Below are 22,602 nucleotides of genomic sequence, written 5' to 3' on the forward strand. Positions count from 1 at the left end.
CAGAGATCATCATCGTGACTTGCATTGTGTATACATTGTAGGCCTAAATAAAGACATGATAACATCCTATTGGCCTGATCCGGAATGTTGCTTAAGGACACAAGGGGAAAATTGTCTGCCTTTGCTCGTCAAAAATGGAATAGTAAACGAGTCGTGAACGAGAATCTGTTATGTTCGTTCGTTATTTTTTCTGGGCACACCAAAGCCTCTGATGTCACAGTTTTAATGCCGGTATTTCGTTCGCCCGGAGAGAAATTTATGGTTTTTCAATGTAATAATCTATCTAATGTCTAATGTAATTTTGAATTTCTAAGTCGTTATTACCGATCAGTTTAAATCATTTTAGCAAATTATCTTTTTAGGTGACTACATAAGCCTTATTCCTACATGCAAACTAGTATTTAGTTCAATATTGCTTTTTCACGTCCTTAGTACGAAATTTGTTTTGTTCTTTATATATATCACAACTCTTGTTTTGTGACCCTAGAAATGTGGTTATAGTTTACCTGTAAATCTTGTGCCGTCGACAAAACAAGGAAATATTTAGGAAATAAGTTTGAATCATGTGCCATAACCACCCGTTTTGCGGTTATAATGTGTCAGTTTTTCTTACTCTGTAGGGCTATAGGCCTATATACTACCCTCTACCGGGGTCTCTATAGCTGTTACAAAATTTGACAAAAGACAGCAAAGACATGTAGGACCTAACAGCTTGAGGAGACTGAGAATACATGTACCATTATTTATCCAGTAGATCATTATACCGGGTATGCCTACCTCATTTCATTTTTATTGTCAAATGGCGACAGAACAATTAATAATGAAAATAAATAAAAAATCGAAAAATAGTAAATGATAAAAATTATAGATAGATAAGTAATTAAATAATATAAATAAACAAATAAAAATGAAATTAAATAATCATAAAAAAGTACGAAATTGATTAAATTCAAATTAAAAACATAACACTATTTCGAAATTTCAATGATTAATTCTCTAGGCAGAATATTTGTATTTAGATGCATACTTTATCATAAAAAAGAACAAGTCGAGAGAGAGACAGGACTTGGCCTCAGCAACTTTTTTTACCTAATAGTTAGTACTTTCAATCTTTGACGTTAGAGGTCACTAGCGTAAAAAGGATTAAAAACATTCACAGTTCATGAAAACCTGTGATTCAGGACACATTTGGTTTGGAATTGTTATGAATATAATTCAAATTATAAATATGACTCAAACTTATCCTGTATTTCATGACTAAGGTTTCTAAAGTTCAAATGATACTATCACCTCTTGAAACGTGCAACTTGCCAGTGTCACGTGACTAAGTCAGTTGCAAAATGGCGAAGGATTCCTTGACAGCATGTAAACAGCAGGAATGAGCATCGAAAAGGTGAGTAACTCTGATTGCAAATTGGATGCTGATAGAACCTTTGCTAACGCAGAATAAAATACTTGTTTATTTTGATCGTTTGTAACCGTATTCATCCTTAAATAGTTTGTGTTTAATAATTTTGAACTGATATGAAAAACTTGAACCCACCTTCCAAAAAGTGGCCAAAAAGACGTTAAAATAGGGACAGTCGGTCATCCGGGCACTTTACCTTAGTAACCGGCATCTGGGGTAAAACAAATCGGGCAACATGGCGGATCGCATTGACTTCTATGTAAAAGTTGGCAGGCTTTATCCGAAGATATCATACTTCACAGTACCTGACCACTTGTGTCAGTGAGGATGAGTTATTTACCTGGTTGATTTCCTTTACAGGCTTTTGTAATTAGCTGCTGCACACCTGGTTAAGAGATAAAATCGGCCTTAACTGCCGCGATCGTTATCTGTGATCAGGAATCTTACAGTAGTAGATTGCAAAGACTCATTTGCTTACCTGGATGAGCATAATATTCACATCTCATTGAAAAGATAACCATATGGAAGCAACTGATATTATCAAGGAAGGTTTCAATTGTACTAATAACTGTTGACGTTGCATATTGCTGACACATATGACGGGTACATTTTGCAGGTGTACTGAAGTGAACCGGTACTTTTTAACTCTCAGGCACGTACAAAAGTTAAATGGTGGAAGCTTGCTGTGTACCAGGTGACACTACCAACACATTAATAAAATCTAATGGGATTTGTTAAATTTCAAAGATCAACGGAAAAGTAAATGACTGTTGTAGGCTATAGGTCGTGCAAACGTGACTAAAGACGAGATTGTTGATCGAAACAAGATTTGGTCGTAGCTATACATGCACTACAAGATTTGTGTATGTGTGTATAGTTCATTTTATTATAGATAAGGAGAAAGTCATTGTACCTTGTTTGGTATTTATGTTTTTCATTTGTTACAGAAATTAATTAGTACATGTAGTAGTTACAAGAAATTGAGATTACATCTTGTTTTGGCATGTGTGACGTACGGTATATCAATTCGTATAGTTAAAATTAATGGGCTATAATGTCAAACTTTTTTGTTGTAAGTTATTGATGGCGTCATAAAGGTAAGAAAAAATATGTACGTCAACATACTGTATTGACAAACCTGTGAGGTAATGTCTAAATCTTTAAGTTATCAAATTAAAATTTTTAAAAAGTTGCTATAGATAAAGCGACCTTAACTGTTAAAATAACATACAGCTTTATTGCCGTGTTTGTTATTCAATTTAATTTTAATCTTGTACGTTTTGAAACTTAACGTTCTCTCTTCCATGATATTTCGCCCGAAAAGTGCACAATAAGATTGTAAACACTCATATGACGCGTAGCTGCCAATATTAATACAGGTAACACAACGTGTCTTCTCTTCCAAAAAGTTGGCAAGCAACTGTTTATGCTGTCCTTCCAGGCTTGCATTAATATACATATGAACTGTATACTGACCAAAGAGGCCATGGGACCGATGACATTGCCCCTATCCCGTTCCCCAGGCTATTGCAGCAGCAGGTGATTAAATCACAATTTGTAGAAATCTTATTCTAATAACATCTCAGTGTTGCACATTTCCCAGGCCTTTCTTACGATGCACGTTCTAAGAAGCCATTCCTATTTCACTACCAGTACCTCATGTACATGTACAGGTACTTATTGTGGACATTTGCGTATGCAATTAAGACCAATTTTATCCCGTAACAAGTTAAACAGTAGCTTATTACAAAGGCCTGCTAACTCAATAGTCCAGGTAAATGATTCAACGCGCCAGACACAAAAGGTCAAGCACTGCCTTTGCAAAATATCTTCTGCTGTAAAATTCCCGATCACAGATAACGATCGGCAGTTATATTAAGGACGATTTTATCTCTTAACCAGGTGTGCAGCGGCTAATTACAAAAGCCTGTAAAGGAAATCAACCAGGTAAATAACTCATCCTCACTGACGCAAGTGGTCAAGCACTGTGAAGAATGATATCTTCGGACAAAGTCTGCCAACTTTTACATAGAAGTCAATGCGATCCGCCATGTTGCCCGATTTGTTTTACCCCAGATGCCGGTTGCTAAGGCGTGTGACGTCAGCCCGACTGTCCCTATTAAGTTGTAAAGGCAAAGACACTTTTAAAGTTAAACATTTAGATTCGAAACAGTCCAGGGTCTTAATGTGTTTTAATGCCTGTGTGTTATTTAGATTCTAAGAAGACTTCCAATGACTTTTATCTTAGAAATTTAGTCTAAATTTCTTTACTTAGCCAGATCGAAGCGAATACGGTCACAGTATCATGTTATTGGCAATTGTAGACAAGTGCCAGTGTAGCTACTGTATAATGCGTACGTAACTAAATTTATTGTGCCATGGTTTGTAAGCTCACAACATAATGACATCATATTTACATGGTTAGTGTGATTTTTTTTTTTTTTTTGTAAATTCTATTCAAAGTTTTTAATGTTAATTGACCCTTGTCACGTTTATGCCAGCATTAACAAGAAAACTTCGCGTATACTAACTCCAAATTTGAAGCTGAACTTACATAGGGTTCTGGCAAAGTCAGTGTTCTGATAATGTATCTGTGAGGGATTGATATATATAGTTTTGCTAGAAATTCAGGATTTAGATTTGAATTGAATAAACCTTTAGTACTATATTACATGTAGTATTACTACTAGTTTAATTACCAGTATCATATAGTTAGTTTATCCTTTAATTTATGAAATTTATATTTTTAGTTTATTGTTAGTTTTATGAAATGTGCTTGAAGCATTTCTGAAATATGAGCACAGCTTCAAACAGGGAAACATCTTTCTAAATTGGAATTGAGGGATTCACTGCATGGATGACCTTTAACAAAAGACCAATCAACAGAAATATTTTGACTGATCTTTTTTTCCATTTGATCCTGCAAGAATGCAATTAATTTTCTGTATAACTTCCTTTTTTGCCTTTCAAGTCAAGCTGTAGGATTCATGGGAATATAGATTTAACATTTATCATGCAGCCTAAGTAAACTGTTCTATTTAAATATTGATCATGCATTCCCTTTACAGTTGTCCAATACATGTAACAGCTGTGCCTAAGAATGTCTGTTACATTGAATATTAACTGGACTCCAGAATTATTGTCCAATAACCTCATCCAAATAAGAAATTAGATAGTAAATGTGTACTGGAAATGGATTTGAAGACACTGCATGTGTAGGGACAGCAAGAACAGATACTTAGTAGGTCTCTTAAAACAAATCAAGTGTTGTCTTTGATTTGTAATACTTATTCTTCTTTCTTATCAGTTTGATTAATTTTTTTGTGGCATTACCTTGATTGATGAGAATTGTATAATGCAGAACTGGTAGGAGTGAAGTTACGGTACTTCCTTGAGTGCATACTAATGTGAAATTTGATATTACAGTATCTTAGGAAAAATTAGTGAAATATGCAAATCTCACTATTGGCAATTAAAATCTTTATTACAATTGTGTTCCAACATTGGTTTTTATAAAAGACACTTTACATAATATAATTGAAAGATAACATACAGTAATTAAACTGTCTCTTCCTAAGAAATATAAGTGTTTTACGCTTTCAACTTTTTACCAACATAAAAAAGAAAATGTTAAGGGGAAGTTTTACCTCAATATTATTAGTTTTCCATTTAACTCAGTATACTACCCTGTACAACTGAAATTGGCAAAATAAAAAAAGAAATTGTATCAAAATGTGCAGAATTACATTCCCACATCCCATTCATGCCTTGCCTTATGACACAGTAGCATTTTCACTACAATGAAAGAGCTTCTGTTCATGTAATACACAATGTTATGTCAACTTTCACCACAATCACAACACAAACTTCTGATCAAATAGTCATTTATTGATTAACATTGCCATATGTTTGGATTCACTTCTTGCACTCACTTTACTAAACCATTATCAATACCCAATCAATACTAATTGAAATAAGACACATGTAGCAGCTTGTGTTTAATGAAGAAGTAGACAAAGAGAGATGGCATGCACTTGTCCCTTTGTCTGCATGATCTTGTTGTGCTGGCTTGGCACATAGACAGGTGCGTATTTTGACCTTTACTTTGGTACTTGTAAGGCTAGGTTGGTGTCAGTTACATTCAGAGTATAGCATGTGTCTTTTGTGCGATGGCTTGGGTATCTTCTTTATATCATTTAGCTACTCTTTTAACTGGACCATGCAATAATATTTCAGATAACCTGTTATCAAAGAAGAAATTCAGATGTTCATGTTCAGTGAAGGCATTTACATAGATAGACGTTCATGCTGTTTTTGTTCCTACACCATGAAATATGGTGTGGACTAGTCCTAGGTTATATAGTGTAGGTCATGCCATATAATACATGTAGCATCGAATAGCTTTAATGCTGATATATGCTTACTAATAAGTGTTAAAAAGCAAAAAGGATGGAGATGGCACCTTGAAGGTTCAAAGTTTTACCTCATATGTACTGGACCAAAATACTTATCAGAAGTAATTATTGTAAATTGTACATCTTTAATATTGTTATTGTTTATTAATATACTAGTAGGCTGTCCAATGCATAACTTTGGCACATATAATATAGCATGTTTTAAACTCCTGAAATCAATTTTGCCCTGCAAATTGGACAATTTCTTCTTATTTATATATATGTCATCTTTGTTACAACTTACATGTACCTTCTAAAAACAAAAACAGTACAGGTACATGTATTTTTGTTCATGGATACATGTGTATATAAAATGTAACCAGAGAAAACAAATACTAGTACTCCAAATTAAAGTACCTAGCTCAAAAATATAATTTATGCCATTAGCATCTTTTATCCCAATATGGAAAAAAAAAGAAAAACAGGTGAAAGCTGTAGACCAGATGGGTGTGAGGAAGTTGAAGGAAATTAGATACATCTAGCTGACATGGACTGGCCTATGTTTTGATAGAGACTCTACTGAATTTGGCCTTGTTTTGTTATACCAGCAGCCCAGGTGTAAAATACGGTTGGTTGCAATAGAAACTGGTGGGATACTGCAGTATGCTATGGTTTGTAGGAATTATTGCATGTTTTCTCCATCTATTGCTTAATGTACATGTGTTTTTTTTTAGATAAGGAGTAAATGTAATCAGATGCACTGTGGCAACAAAATGCACCCTTTGTAAAAAGAAGAACTGCAATTCAGAACTCTACAAATAATACTGAAATTATATCTCAGGGATCCATTAAGCACTATAGTCTTCAACATCAGCTGCTGACCGCTGGGTGAATTTAGACAACGTAAATTGTTATATTGGACTGGTGCCTATTATATCTATGTAATGTTGCAGTGTTAGGTTTAGAAATTTCATTAAGAGCACATGGAATTGGAGTGGAATACCTTTGGATCTGTGTTTAAATAAGTCGGTCTTTGTGATTGGACATGAAAATTGATAGATTGAATTGGTTATTTGGTGATTACTCATGATCCTCATCTCCTAAAATATGCTGCTTCATGTGCCTGAATTGATAACTTAAGTAGTAACAGTTGACTGATAAATTCATATGCAGATAGCTCCAAGTCTCACATCCTGAGAGCATGACTGCATGCATTGTTTTTTGGTGTTTCCAGGAAATGACTCCTAGAAATTCAAAAGTGTCCTTGCCTTTAGTTCTTTGTCTGATAAAAATAATGCATCGCATTTCCAGGGCTTCAAATTACATTAATATTCATAATCCTGAGAGATAAGTGTCTAATATATTCTTGTTTTTGAACACCATGTCTGGACAACCCAACCCCAAATATGGATGAGCAATGCTCACCACCATATAATGGAAGTGTACCATTTCCTACTCATAGTCCAGGCCAATGCCTGGAGCAAAGGGCCCAGCAGATGGAATTATAATACATATTGAATTATTCTCATAAAAAGGTTTGCTAAAATGTATCTCTGTCAGGCTAGAGAAATAATGCTATTACTGCAGTTCATGCATGGGGGATTATCAATGGAATCCACAAACCATTTCCCAGACTTTTAAAGCCTGAGTCATTTTAGATTCTATGACCTGAGCTTTTTTTTCTTTAAAACATAAAAATAAAAGAATCTGTTCTGTTAATATAAAGAAACTGTTGAAAACATGTAATAAAAAGAGTTCCTAAAATATTACTGCCACCATCTTTTTGTGTTGAAATAGAGTAACTAGTGCACTTTTGCACCTTGACATTCATGCATAGGAATAAACAATGGGACACTGTTGTAGTAGATAGGTACTCGGTATATAGAATTGTTATAGACACTGTGTATAATTTATATGCTGTTGGGTTTGAAAGTGGCAAAGGTTGAAATACAATATGTGTCTTTTATGCTGTTACAATAAATATATTATTGAGGAATTTTCTCAACTTAAGGTGCTGAAGTGCATTTAGTTCATGTTTGTAGAGAATGAAGATATATGATTGAGTAAAGAAAAAGATAAGATCAGTCTTTGGAGCCAGGCTAAAAATTTATGTATATCAAATATTTATGTTTATATGCAGTACACATAGAAGGAGAGGGGGTTAAGATACCCCTGTGTCAAAACATTTCAACATTGTGTAAATAGATATATTCTTCATAATTTTCTGAGTGTTAAAACCCATAAAAAAAGAGAAAAAACTCAAAATATGTCCAATTTAACCATTTAAAGATTCGGTTCCCCTGGTTGCTTGTTGTTTCAGGCATACTGCCCAGGTACACAATATTGCACTCACAGCTAGCTAATAAAGTTCACAGCTGTCACTCCAGCACCACTGCACCCAACCTCATGCTTACAACTGTTCTACTTTAGGTGAAATGTGATAGTAATATACACCAGGTAATACACCCATTTGTTGTATGATGGGTCCAAGGGGTAACCCATTGAAGAGGGTATTTAGGAATTTTTAATGGTAAAACTTACAGTAATGTTTTGTGTGGGGATCAAATTTGAGTAGTAAGCACCCTTTGAGTAAATTATCAAAAGTTAGGCTGGGTAGCTGTGATTGATTATTTGATGATTTCATCCCAACATGAATAAACTAAAAGTAGGGATTAGATTGATAGAACTATCTGAACTTTTGCATATAGACATGTTTGAAGACCCCCCACCCCCACCCCAATGCTTACTGTATATAACAATTTTAACTTTTCAACACCAAGTGGAAAAGTACTAGGGAATTCAATCACAATTTGTTATTGATATAAGACAAGCTTATATATACTGTATGTATATAGAGAGAGAGTGAGAGAGAATTAGCGACCCAATTCCTGTTATTTTGGCATTTTATATTTTGAATTCCGCACCATGCCAAGTTAAAATGTGATGTTAATACTTTGCAGACTTAATTTGTATTTTTGTAACACCAGTAACATGTGGACTTGTTCACCTCCATCAGTCAACTTGGAAGCAACTTCCATTGGTTAGATCTACATGCACATGCATGTTTTTAGTCATATCACATAGATCTGCATGTGTAATACATGTTACTTAATGTCATGCATACTGTCCAAATAAATTACCCAAAATTTCGACAGAGAAAGTTTCTTTTGTGAAATGTTTTCAGTAGGAATGTTATTCTTCTCCACCTAGCATGCCTGCCAAATTGCATAAGTGAATACAATTTAAGTCCAATTTGCCCAAGTCCTGGCTCAACACTCATGTACTGGATGATTTCTTAAAACATACATTTTGAAAAAAAAATTGCTTGTTGGGAAAGATGCTGGAAACTTTCACCTACTATAGCACTTGTTTGCTCTATGACAGGTAATTTTGAGAATAATCAAGTTGTTATGACTGTTCAAGACTGAGATACTTTGACAGTTCATGGGAAGTGGAGTGACTGCACTTTTAAATTTGTGGAATCTCCTTCATGTCTCCAAATGTTGCATTGTTATATACAAGAAATGAAAGGCAAGCATGTGAGTATTTTTACTGATAAGTACAGAAACTAGAATAGTTTTAAAGGCGTTTATGCAGAATTATCTGACCTGATGATTAGAAAAAAAAGATAAGTGCAAATAAATGTATCAACAAGCTATTTGGATATGTCAATTTAAGATAACTCAACTTGTGAAAGAAAAGCAAAAAAGGAAACAATTATTTTTTATGGATACACATACTGGGAAACTGGCAAGGTAGAGTAAATTATTAAAATGTGCAAGAATGTTCCTCTGGTAAAATGAATGCAGCAGGAGATGAAGATCAAGGTGCCATGTGCATGTGTGGTGTTGTTGAGAGGATTGCGGCTTAAAGGGATGACAGCTCTTCATTTTGGTGGGATTAGTGCCATAAAATGGATTTTCCTGGGTAAATGACAACTTTCCCATACTTTACAATGCTTAATTAGTCTATTTTTTTTAAGTGTGGTTTTTGTAATAATTTTTGGATGTTGCAATAATCTCTTAAGAAATTATTACGGAAGGTAGCCATCTATGAAGGTCCACATGGTCCGACGACAAGCACATATTTCAGAATTATTGCAAAAACCACCATTTTGTTGGCAAAATGGAATTAATTATATTTCTATGTGTTGTTTACAGTGTATTTATTGTGGAATTTTGAATCTCATGTGAGTTGTTATCCCTTTAACCAACACTTTAATAGCTGCCTCAAACATATTGTGCAGACCTAGGTGTTTCCAGGGAGCAATTATCATATGGTTTTGTAGAAATATCTCCCAAAACTACAGAAATATCATCAACCAACTGCTGACATCTATGGCCATAATATAGGAAAGGGAATGGTGCTTACAATATAAAGAATTGCCATTTTAACAAACACCAATAAATGTAACATGCTCTTAATTGGTACAGTGTATTAGATTTACTGTGAAATTGCAGTGGACCTTTCATCAGGTTATGCGATAATGCAAGTAGCCTTACATCCAGTTATAGGTTTTTGCATCAAAATTAATCAATGTCTAGACTTTGAGGGTAATGCTGATAAACATTCAGCTGCATTCTTCTTTGTCTGCTGGTTACTGTGAATGGCTTCAATGTAGTGTATCAGTTTGTTATTTTTAGTAGTGCAAATATAATTTATTGTTTTTGTCAGTACAACTTACCTTATTACAGCAGTCTTTGACATTTTGTCAGTCTGTTTCTAGTTTAATGATACATTTTAAACAATGTGACAATATACTTGTGGTACCATATTGAACTTTGATATTCTGCTTTTATGACAAGTTGTACTCCTACCATTAAATAAATCTTATTTCCTGGTCCAATACAATGCTGATATTAATTGTTGCTACATAATTAAAGGGAAATTAGCTATATCTGAGAGACACTGGAAAACTATGAATCCAGAAAGTGCCAAATATATTGAAGTATGCTGATACTACTACAGTGTAGAAGTATTGAGCTCAGGTGAGTAAAATTCCATTAATAAACTGACATCTGATGAAATATTCAGAGAGTAAACAGACTGTAAATCTTCAGGGAAAAACCAAGTCATTAAATATTAATTGCTACAGATGTCTTCCTTTGAAGTTGTAAGGTTATTTGATTACAATATGTCACGAAGGGTAGTATACAGTTGAATAGATGGGTTTTTTTAGAAAATATTGGTGGTTCTGTTTTTGTAGGTACATGTATTTCAAAATTGTTTAGTTTGTTTTGTGTTATTAAGGTTTTTAAGAGGTCACTGAGGAAGTCCAACTTATCAATTAATAGTTGCAGATGTGCCATTCTTTTATGATTTTTTAAAGTGGTGCATAATATATAGCATATTAAAGATATAATTTTTTAAGTTTTTTATGATTTGTACTAGTAGGTTCTAAAAAGAGGATACTCAATAATAGAACAGGTAATTTTTTTTTTTTGAATAAGTGATTAGTTTTTGTTTTGGAGGGGGGGAACAAAGACTTGATACAGCAGAAACTGTGATAGCTAGTGAATTACAATGCCATGTCTACATTTATAAATTATCACCATAATGGATAATGGTGTTATTTGGAAGCTCTGATATTAGCTGCAGAGTCATTGTAAAATTAGTGCTGCTGTTTTGAAACCCTTTTTCAATTCATGGATGTTGTTTATTGAAGTGACTTTGCTTTTTATGCCTTTATATGATTCACATTTATATCTAGTTATACCTACATCTAGTCACACAGCTGCTGGGCATCTTCTGGTATACGTAGGTCATTGCTGAGCTACTACTAGAATGTGCAGATGCCTTTTGCATACCCTCTAGTGCTTCCCTTTTTCCTGAAGTGACTTTCAACCAGTTCTGTATTGAGTGTGCACCTACATCTTTTTAAGATTTTAAAGAATGATGTCATAATCAAATATTAGGTCGATCTCCTTCCAAGTCAAAAATTCATGTTTTAAAATTTGACCACTTAAATTATCAGTGAAATTGAAATGGTTTACTAGTAGGTGGTGCAGTAGGCTGGACATGTTTCTTTTCATTGTCATATTCAATCCACATTTGATCAATACTCCTAGCAAGTGGGAACAAAGGGATATCATATAATTGAACTAATGTAGCTTACTGTTATTAAACTACATTCTTGTTTGCTTTGCATTGTTTATATAATCATTAGCTACATGTATTAGGACTTTCATGCATACATATACACAAAATGAAATACTAGTAAGTCAAACGATCATAGGTCTTTACTTCAAGAGCAAAAAATATAGTCTGCTTTTATGCAGAATAAAACATAAATAGTTCTACTATTTTTTTCTTTTTTTTTTTTGTGAATGGAACCAGTTTCCTCATTTTTAGGAGATTTCAGATCAAGTTTACAGAAAACTCAGTCTTACTGATGAAACATAATTTTGACCCTAAATTCTTGGTATACAGGTTTAGTTGACTTTTTTTACTGTATGACTTACATGTATATATAGTGACATTTGACACAAAGTTGGCAACCAATGTTCACCAACAATTAGTGTGAGGTATTATAATACTAAAATAACCATTGCTTTTAAGATTTTAAGGCCATATGAGGCCATGTTTATGCAGTCTGGAAATTGTCCTCAACCTCACCCATAATATTGAATGGACTACCAGGCACTGGGCTAAACAAAAGATTCATTTTGCATTGGACAATAGGGTCTGCCAGGCTGGTGCCCAGACCATGTCCTTTAAACTTCCTTATTTAACCTGTGTTTTAGAAAATACTTTTGCAATAGCTTTGAAATATATTTGGTCTTTTAAGCTCTTTAGATTAATTGTGGAAATTGAAATTAGGCACTAGTAGTACCAGTTGCCTTAATGGCTGGAGAGAGGGGTGAGACAGAGTATTTACTAGCCATTGCAAACTTTTGCAAGAAAGTCAAGTAATGTATGATTTATATTTATGCGTGTGGTGCACATACATGTAGTTTAATACATTTTTAATTGAGAGAAGTCAGTTTTTAAACACTATATTGATGATAATGGATCTTCTGTAGGGGTGTTAATTAAAAATAAGAAGTTGATGACAATCCACAGACTGAAACTACTGGTTCCAGTCAAAGCTCTGGATTAAGATAATGATAATGAAAACACTTTGTTTGAATTTCAGTCGTATATATATTTCACGTTTAACTATTTTTAAATAGTTAAATAAAAATACGTAAAAGTAACTTCCCTGGAATCAACCTCCTAGGTTTTGTTTTGTTTAAAGACTCAAATTTGACTTTAATATTTTTCAGATGTGACAATGTGAGCAATGCCAGAAGATGGTAATGGAGGAAAACACGCCCAAAACACAGTCAACAGCAGACCCAAAATAAACAACAGTAATAATCATCATGTGAATGCCAGCAGTATTAAAGCATCATCTGGGTCTGGGGAACACCCAGCTTTCTCCTCCAGTTTTCAACGTAATCAGAATATCCTACAGCCATACCATGACATAGCTTCTAGTCTGTTTGGAGGAGGTGGAAATCATGACATCAATGAGGCCTTTCTTGCAGCTGTCAAGGTAAGTTTGTATTTGTGCATTGCTGTAGGTGAGAAGATGATTTATGTTTTTAGTTTTTAATTTCTTATAAAAATCTGCCAGTATTAGATGGATTTTAAAAATAATTAGGTAAGATGTGTTGATATGTTAAAATTCATATAGTCACTTGTTTTGTCCAACTTTTAAATTCACCTCAAGATTTGTAAAACGTCAAGACCAAGCAACATTCAGCCTATTAAGGAGGTAATTAGATGGAATGTTGATTTTGAGTTAAAAAATTGGCAGAAATGGGCAATGTAGCACTTTCTGTGCCAGGGCTATGTTAGATAAATAATTTTAATTTTATTTATTTAAATTTAATATGGCTTAAAAGCCAATCTCATATTCAAAATACTCATTCATATTAAAAAACTTAGAGTGCATTCCCAGATATTTAGATCAATCCAGATATTTAGATTTAGATCGACCTAACTCCCTGGGGGTTCACGCTAAATTGCAGTCAGCTGAGCGCGCACCATAGTTAATTACCCCCTTATACCTCTTTTAGTAGGTGGGACAGACGCTTAAGCTGGCTAAGCTGACAGTAATCTAGTGAGACTCCCCACAGGGATAGATCGATCTAAAATCTATGGGAATGGGGTCTTAGTCTCAAACTCAATCCTAGTTGTTCTTTCTCAAAAAGATGCACCATATTTACCTCCGTTGGCTTTTGCCAGTAGCTGTATACAAAGATAATAAAGTGCAAACTTTTGTACAACGTTAAGCAAACATTCATATAATTTATAGCATATAATCTCTCCTCTGCACACAAAGATAAGGGTTTTTGCTTGCTACATTATCAGTAACATGTTTGATAAGTATACAGGGAGTTTAATTTTAGTGTCATGGGCACAATAAGATCAAGTCAAATTTAGTACAATGTTGAATACTAAAGTTAGTAATTTTTATTAGGATTGTTTAATCATAATTTATTTTATAGAATTTTATCAGTTTTGAGGTTAACATCAAATTTCTTGACAATAAAGAAATTTAATATTTGTTACTAGTACATACAAAGATTTAAATATTTAAAGCAAGAAAATGTAGGGGCAGTTGTCATTTTTAAACAACATTATTGCATCTAGCCATTACTTAAGTCAACCAGGTATGATGCCATAAGTGAAAAGTCTAATTATTGATTACTTTTTTCAAAATTATGAAATCCCAAATAATAACTGTTGCTGATAGGATACATTTAGTAGGACATTCTATTAGGGCTCCAGGGAGAAAATGCATTAGGTGTGACAACAGAGTGCTTCATGCTCCAATATATTGTACAATAATAATTATTAAAATATATTATTATTATTATTATTATTATTATTATTATTATTATTATTAATTTCTTTGTGTTGGAAATTGGCAAATATCAGCAGTGGAATGGAAACCAAAATTGTTAAAAAGGCTGAATGACTTAACAGTAAGGCTTAATTATAATGAAATGATGTACTACTAGTAAATATATTACCATGGAACTGTCATTTTGAATCATGCTATTATTGCCAATTTCTTATTGTGGTATCTTGGAACCATAAAACTTATGTACCATATGCATGAGTCTATGATACTTGCAGATTTAAATTGACTAAGAAACAAATTGGTGTAAACTGTGGTTATTAGGTTTAATAAGCATTTAACATTCACCTTTGCGTGTGTAATTGCCATATATGCATATACCTCATGGAAACTGACATCGACTTCGAGTTGGATATCTAATTGTGAAATGACTTGTCATAAGTTCTCAGTAAACTGACTGGGTCTTTGCTTTGCCTCAAAGCAAATAAATTACCTATCCAGAGCTTTTTGGAACTTACTTTGCAAAACCAGTGCCATGCATAAAGGCAACATTCAAGTAGACTCTAAAACTTGTGGTCAGAGATTGCCTGATAGAAATTGCTCAAATATGACCAAAGTTAATCATACGTCAAAATAGATATTAAGTAGTCTGCTGCCATTAGGATCAATTAGCTCAACCCTACAGCTGATCAACAATACAGGAAGAATGTAGCCTGTCTAAACCCTGATTGATTAAGTATAATTTGGCACCTACTGAGCTTTGGCATATAATGACAATGGATAGTGAGACAAAGAGGGCAGCTTAAGAAGGTAATTTCGCCTCGAACAAAGACATGTCTGATGATGATGCAGGTGCAACATGGGGAAATATACAGCAGTTGTCGTACAAGCTTCCATGCAGAAGCAAGAGTAACAAACTTCAGGTCTACATGTAGCTGCCTGCCAGAAGGTGACTACTACAAAAAACAAGTGAGATGACTTTGAAATCATTGATATTGTATTGTGAAAATGTAAACGATGACAGGTCATTAACCAATTAAGAACCAGGCTGATGGATTTATTGTTTTTACAATAAAGGGAACAACAAGGTTACTCAAAAACAAATAAGGGTCATCAAGAAACCTGGGCTCATATAAAGTTTCTATGGAATTGTCAGTTTTTGCACTTTATGCATGCAGATTGACACATTACAAATTGCATGATGCAAAACATTTAGCATTCTTCTAAATTTGTCCAAGATAGCTGTATTTGTTATCCATTGGAGACATTCATTATATTGCAGCAAAGAGGACACACCAGGGAAGCCTTGCCAATTTTAACTGTCCTCAAATGTCCACTTCTATATCATTGTGTGTACCAAAGAGAGGAGATCTGTGGTTAGTTCATCTGAGTCACAAACAGGAGTTTCAAGTAACTAGAGTTTCAAACACGGAGACTACGGTATATCTACCACAAACATGATTTACAGAAAGGAAGCTAGAGCATGCTGTGATGGAAATGAACTCTGAAACTATCAATGGTTTACCTTATTTTTTTTTTTACAATAACCATGAGGACAACTGAAGAAATCGTGCTTTTATTGTCATCTGGGAAGATGTTTGCATTTGTAGGCAGAGACATGGTGTCATGCGGGACAAAGGTGTTGACAGTCTATCAGAGCACACAGAACAGGCAGAAGATATTAATTGTCAATTATCTGTACAATCATAATGATGACCATTACTGTCCACTTGAAATAAGTTGGATAAATTTCAATCAACTCAGTGTACCAGAGATGACCAGTGTGGCTGTATCATCCTTTAAACTTTAGGGCAGTTGACATTACGCAGAACATTTCTTTAGGAATTTAGAAAAGATGTGATGAAATCAGTTTGCAGTGCACGTTTTTACTGAATTGTCTGTGGGTTCAGCATGGCTATTCATTCATAAAATCTGTTGACATTTCTACAAGATTCCTGTGGTTTTATGATCTGAACACATGCACAAAATGAAAACCTGCACACTAGCCTAGCAAAACCACTGATTATTAGATATGTCCCTTGCTTCCCAATTTACTGACTTTCACCTGGAGAGGAGGGTGAGAAGACCAGTTGTGGTTGACTTCACATTTAGTTGCTCTGTGACAGAGACAAACAGTGCTATTTATAACCAAATTAAAAAATAAAAAGAACCCTGAAAGGAAGAGAATTGTAGAGCATATAAAAGTGGGGATACTTTTCAGTATGTACTTCTACTCAGGGATTAGAGACTCATTTCTATTATATATATGAAGTCAACTGTGTTTTTTACTGATAAAAAAGTATGGACTAAAATTAGTGTCCAGTTGAAAGTAAATTTTAACTGTGTATGTGTCATACTGGGAAAAAGTGGATATTTAAACAATGAAGGACACTGGGGTTGAGTTAGGGGAGGATCTGCTACAAATTTCTAAGATACTGTGCAAGATCAGCCCCCAGGCTCTGGCACTGGCTATCAAAGTGGCTTGTCTGGTAAGTCTAATGAAGTACCCTGTATGTTGAAGAGCTTTTAAATTTGGAATGAAGAGTGGGAATCTCAGTATAGCAATTTACTTGAGTATGTTCTCTACAAAAAGGAGAACCCACTACATGTATACCAATATTTACTGAGTAATAATTTTATAAGTGCTGAAAATGCATTCTGAAAAAATTCTATCTCCCAGGAGATATAGAATGCTTCACATGTGTCCTGGGTAGCTACACGTAGACAATGGTAGAGAGGTATGGTTCTCAGTCTAAGCAAGATATAGATGTTATCTACCCCTATGGTACATGATCATTCTGTTAAAGTTAAAAGAGCAAAATTGTATTTTATATGCAGACAGGTGTTTCATCAATAGCAACCACAAATACTTAATTGCAGCAGCTGGCATTGGTGATAGTTTAATAGGATTGAAGTACATCATATCTAACTAGTTGAAAAAGATTAATGGCATTAGATCATATTTATTTTACATATTTCTAATAAAACTAAAGTGGTTTTGTTAAAGTATGTCAGATATTGTATAGCATTTTGATACATACACATATTTAGGTGTGGTTTGAATTTGATTAATTTAGAATTATGTAGGCTAATCAGTAAATTGTACAGTGGATATATAAATAAAAGAAATTGTTTCTGAAACCCCATAAAATTAAAGCAATGGACTAATATTTATATGAGCTCTGAAAAAGTGGAAATGTACAAAGAGGACCGTAAGACAATGATATTGATTTATCATGAAAAATAAGGGCAAGATTTTGTCGGAAACCAGTTTAGTAATATTGATATCAACCATGACACAATTTTGAAATAAAAACAAAGATGCTATTATTAAATTGATAAGTTCTGTTGCTTTAAGTAAATATTTTATTCTACTTTAGGATGGGGACTTTGATCGTGTACAGAATTTTATACAGAGGCGCAGCGAAAATCTGATAAATGTTGATGTCAAAGACAGAAATACTGGGAACACACCTCTTATTTGGGCTGCAAAGAGGGGACATACAAAGGTAAGAATGAAGTGAATGGAAATGATTGATGCATTATAAAGTTCCAAAGTAATTGCAGTAAATGTAGTACAGATGAGATGTTTCATTATTTAAAATTGAACTTTAAAACAACACACATTCGGGCTTAAGTCACCTTTATTCTTACACCTCTAATACTACTGTAAACTACTGAACAAAGGCACAAGATACAATAACTTCAAGAGGGGGAGAAAAGAAGAAAAAAAAAATAATACAGGTAATACATTGCACTGTTCATGTAATCTTACGATGAGCTCCGATGGCTTGCTGCTGCCGCTGTGCAGTTTAAAGCTGTGAGTGACTGTTGGGCAGTTACACGTGACCAAATATCGAAACGAGGCAGCTGGTTTTGATTGGACTGGCCACTGGTCAGTTACACGTGACCACTGAATGTTAGAACAAAGAGGATGCGGGGATAAAGGTCCTAGGCAGCCCTCCTGTGTGAGTTTTAAATACCATTTAGTTTAAATGGGCACTTAAAACAACACACATTCGGGCTTAAGTCACCTTTATTCCTACACCTCTAATACTACTGTAAACTACTGAACAAAGGCACAAGATACACGTAATACAATTAAAAGGCCCAGTGTCTTTGGCACGATAACTTCCCCAATCCATATTAGGTTTTTTTATTTATATTTTAATCAACATATAAAGTGTTCCATTTGTGCATTGTGTATATTTTAATTAAAAGCTTAAAAACAACCTTCAATTTTTCCAGATATTTAAAAAAATTCTTGATAACATCTCTGTCTGTTGTCTGTTTATAAATGTGAAATCATGCCATGACTTTCAGATAGACACATAAATAACACAATAAAATGTCAACTGTTGAATTTGGAACTGAGTCATGCTGACTAATAAGAACCACTGCTCATATCAGAGTACAATTTGAGGGTCTTCTTCTATAACTTTTTTATCCAGCAAATTCCAGAAATATCAATTGTAATTTCTTCATATCAATCATATTCATATTATGTTATTCATTTGTAGCGCTTGTACATATATACTTACATGTTCTTTTACCTGTTTTTTCTGTCAATCAAATGGATATTAGACATAAACAGACTTAAAGGTAAATGGAAATAAGACCACAGGTGTTAAATCTGTGTTTTTTGTTTGACAGATGTCTTTGACATGTATGCACTTATGTTTTAGATTTTATCTTGATATTTTTACAGATTATCCAACTTCTTCTGAAAAATGGTGCAGATGTTACCCTACAAAACTTTGAAGGTCAGACGTCAGTTGAGGTGGCTTCATCATCCATCAAACAAATATTGCTAGATTCTGTAGAACATGGAACAACACACAGACATTTTCTACAAGCAGCTTGGCAAGGAAATATCAGTGTAGTTAGGAAGTTACTAGTAAGTAGTTTTGCCTACAAAAAAAAAGGATGTTATTGGAAATTTTGTTTTAAGAAATGAATCAGTTTTGATCAAAGACAATCTTTACTGACACAATGGCATTTTTTATGGGAATTCAATTTCTAACTGAATAACAAGAAATACCCTAGAAAGGTTTGTGGTTAAAAGAATTCAACACAAATGAGAAAACCTTACATAATATGATGTTCAGTGCACACTCCAAGGAAATGACATTGACTTAAACATCAACTGCAGCCAGGCTGGCAACATGATATTGATTGTTAAAAGAGGTGATAAACTTCATTACCTATTACCTAGCTGTTAGTCTTTATGTGACATTGGTGCACCATTGTGGAAAAGTGGTTTGAATATTCCTTTGTTCTTTTAGTTTTACTGCTAAATTTGTTTTATTTTATAGTAATTCTGTAAACCTTTTTGGAGTTTTATGGTGAAACAGATTAATTAAGATATATTGTGCATTTTTCACTGCAAAAATGATATTATAGACTCTTAGTTGAAAAGAGAGAGAGAGAGAGAGAGAGAGAGTAAATTCCAAATTTCTCAATTATTTTTTAAAAGTAAATGTCATTAACATGTGGAAGAAAGTTATTCCATGCATAATATTTAACTTTCAGCACCTATATTAAGGATTATTCAGTGTTACAATTATTTTTAAAAATTCTAGGCTGAGGGCAGGATTCTGGATGTAAATTGCAAGAATGCAGATGGATTGACACCACTTCTTCTAGTCACAAGGAATGTGGATTTGTTTGAGAAATTAAATAAACAGCTGCATAAAGAATATAATCCCCTAGAGGTTGTAGCAGAACTTCTGACACACAGTGGGTAAGGAGTTTGAAATGTAACCCATTGTATGCAAGTACACTACAAAATCTTGCTCTGGCTCTCTGTTTTATTTTTTCGCGCTTTTGTTTCTCTCTGCTTTCCATTCTCTGTAATAACATAATTTCATATATACTTCAGAAACATAAAGCTTAAAAATATAAGGCTATCAAAAATATACATCTTAAAGACTTTATACTGCAAAATAAATCTGTCACACGGTGAACTGGCATCATAATATATACACTATAAATATTATTCAAGAATGACTTTAACCACAACACCTTTCAATTCCGAATATTTTTTTTTTCAATAAGACAACACAGTGTTGCTGATCACGAATAACTTAATCCTTTCCCTTTCCCAATCTCTTGGGACTCAAAATTGTAATTTCTTCATATACAGTGATCCAGATGTGTTTGACAGTGAAGGCAAGAACCCTCTGCACTATGCATCACTTTGTAAGACTCCACTGGCAGGCAGGCTGGTCTCCTGTATGCTGGAGGAAGGGGTGGAATCAGGTAATTTGGATAATTTGAAGTGGATATCAGTGTTGTTTATACCTCTCCTTTACCAGTGTGTTATCATGTACTTTTTTGCCATGAATACCCTTTGTTTCCAGATGTTATTCTATATTTAAGAACATAAGAAATGGATCTCTTCAATTTTGGTCCTATTATATTAGCAAACTTGTGATACATACATGTGCATTATTGAAGAGTTTTTGAAACAGTCTTTATGGTATGTCAGAGTAAATAGATTTAAAACAATTAGCAGAGGATCCATTATAAACCTTTATTTTTCCTAGGTGCTAAGGACAGGCGCTGTAACACCCCCATCCACTGTGCCTCCAGGAGTGGCAATGTTGATGTGATGCTGGCTCTCATAGATGGAGGAATGGATGTCAATGTCAGAGGATTTGCTGGGGCCACACCTTTACACGTTTCTGTGAGTAAATGTCAGCAAGCCCTTAAAAGACATATTTTCTGTTAATTAGTCTATTTGTTGTTGTTGTTGGTGGTGGTGTTGTTAAATACATGGATATAGGTACCAGTATGTTTGATTATAAGTAATTTGCATGAAAGTTATCATTTTAAATTTGAGTAAGAAGCAAGTTTTTGAGTTGATGTATTGTTTCTTGATTTCTGCAAGTATACTGTATATATAACTGTCAGATATGAATAGTACAAGGAAAATAATTTCTATTCATTGGTCTCAGATGATATATTGACAACTTTTGAATATGCTGTGTATAAATGGTATGTAATATATACTAGAGTTCTTATCGAGTAAATAAATTGCAGGCCCAAACTGGAAACAATGACACTGCAACTACTCTGCTAGAATATGGTGCTGATGTGACATTAGTGGATGACAAAGGTCTCACTGCTGTTGATGTTGCCAAAAATAAACGTGTCAGGTCCACCCTGAAGGAAGCCTGGGCTGAGGCTACCCAGAAGAAACCAGAGCCCCAGTTAGGTCCTCTCCGTGCACCTAGCAGGGAATCTTCTCATTTTTCACAAGATGAGTTAAGGACATTTAAAGCTCAGAAGAGGAAAGGAGAGGTCATTTTTGATGTAAGTGTATATCTTACTATTTTGCTGTCATAGAAATAATCATTATGATTAAAAGTAGACAAGTTCTGTGTTATCATTATATTTTTCATAATTTTATAATCAAGTGTTATTGATTATTATTTCTTGTAATAAGACAGAAGAAGCATCTTGTGATTGCCTCTGGTCTGATTCTTACAGTGTGACAAAATATCATATCAGTTGCTTTATCATCAATGACATTAAGTACATATGTTCAATTAAAAACAATTTAAACAATATTCACTGTTTACATATTTCAGGGTTTACCTATAACTTCATCATTTCAATGCAAGAAGTCGTTTTCACCACCTAGTAAGTATGACTGCATTTTGTACTGTTTGCACCAGTATACTATATAGACCATGTAATTTGAAAAAGATTTTACAATGAAGTACATGGGCATTATATTTGAAAGTTTCCATTGGGCTACCAGTACAGATACCCTGATACATGCAGGTAACAGTAAATCATATTTTATACTTTGGATACAGAATTGTAGAATGGAGGTTATTTCAAATTCGTATTTTAGAAAATGACACAATCAAAGTACTTATGTTGCTCTTATGATAATTCTGTTTTGGCTGGCACATTTGATTCATGACAATTATTCCTTT

At 33.9% G+C, this 22,602-nt stretch overlaps 1 protein-coding gene across 5 annotated transcripts in view; it reads left to right on the forward strand.

The window, feature by feature from the left end:
* Positions 1–1,298: 1,298 nt before the first annotated feature.
* LOC106174654 (uncharacterized) overlaps positions 1,299–22,602 on the forward strand; it is a 35,218-nt gene continuing 13,914 nt past the window's right edge. The window contains exons 1-9 of one of the 5 annotated variants that reach the window (XM_087001754.1): positions 1,299–1,393; positions 13,068–13,339; positions 18,034–18,162; positions 19,362–19,550; positions 20,236–20,396; positions 20,799–20,914; positions 21,202–21,341; positions 21,698–21,970; positions 22,249–22,300. In XM_087001754.1, coding sequence (XP_086857880.1) covers positions 13,085–13,339; positions 18,034–18,162; positions 19,362–19,550; positions 20,236–20,396; positions 20,799–20,914; positions 21,202–21,341; positions 21,698–21,970; positions 22,249–22,300 — 1,315 coding nt within the window. In that variant the 5' untranslated portion in view covers positions 1,299–1,393; positions 13,068–13,084. Of the gene's footprint in view, positions 1,394–8,252; positions 8,333–13,067; positions 13,340–15,270; positions 15,623–15,674; positions 17,143–18,033; positions 18,163–19,361; positions 19,551–20,235; positions 20,397–20,798; positions 20,915–21,201; positions 21,342–21,697; positions 21,971–22,248; positions 22,301–22,602 lie in introns of those variants that run through there. The other 4 variants (XM_087001755.1, XM_087001758.1, XM_087001756.1 and 1 more) reach the window with 4 other exon arrangements.

Source organism: Lingula anatina, chromosome 1, assembly GCF_051362555.1.
Source record: "Lingula anatina isolate TDL-2025a chromosome 1, LinAna3.0, whole genome shotgun sequence".
Lineage (NCBI taxonomy): Eukaryota > Metazoa > Brachiopoda > Lingulata > Lingulida > Lingulidae > Lingula > Lingula anatina.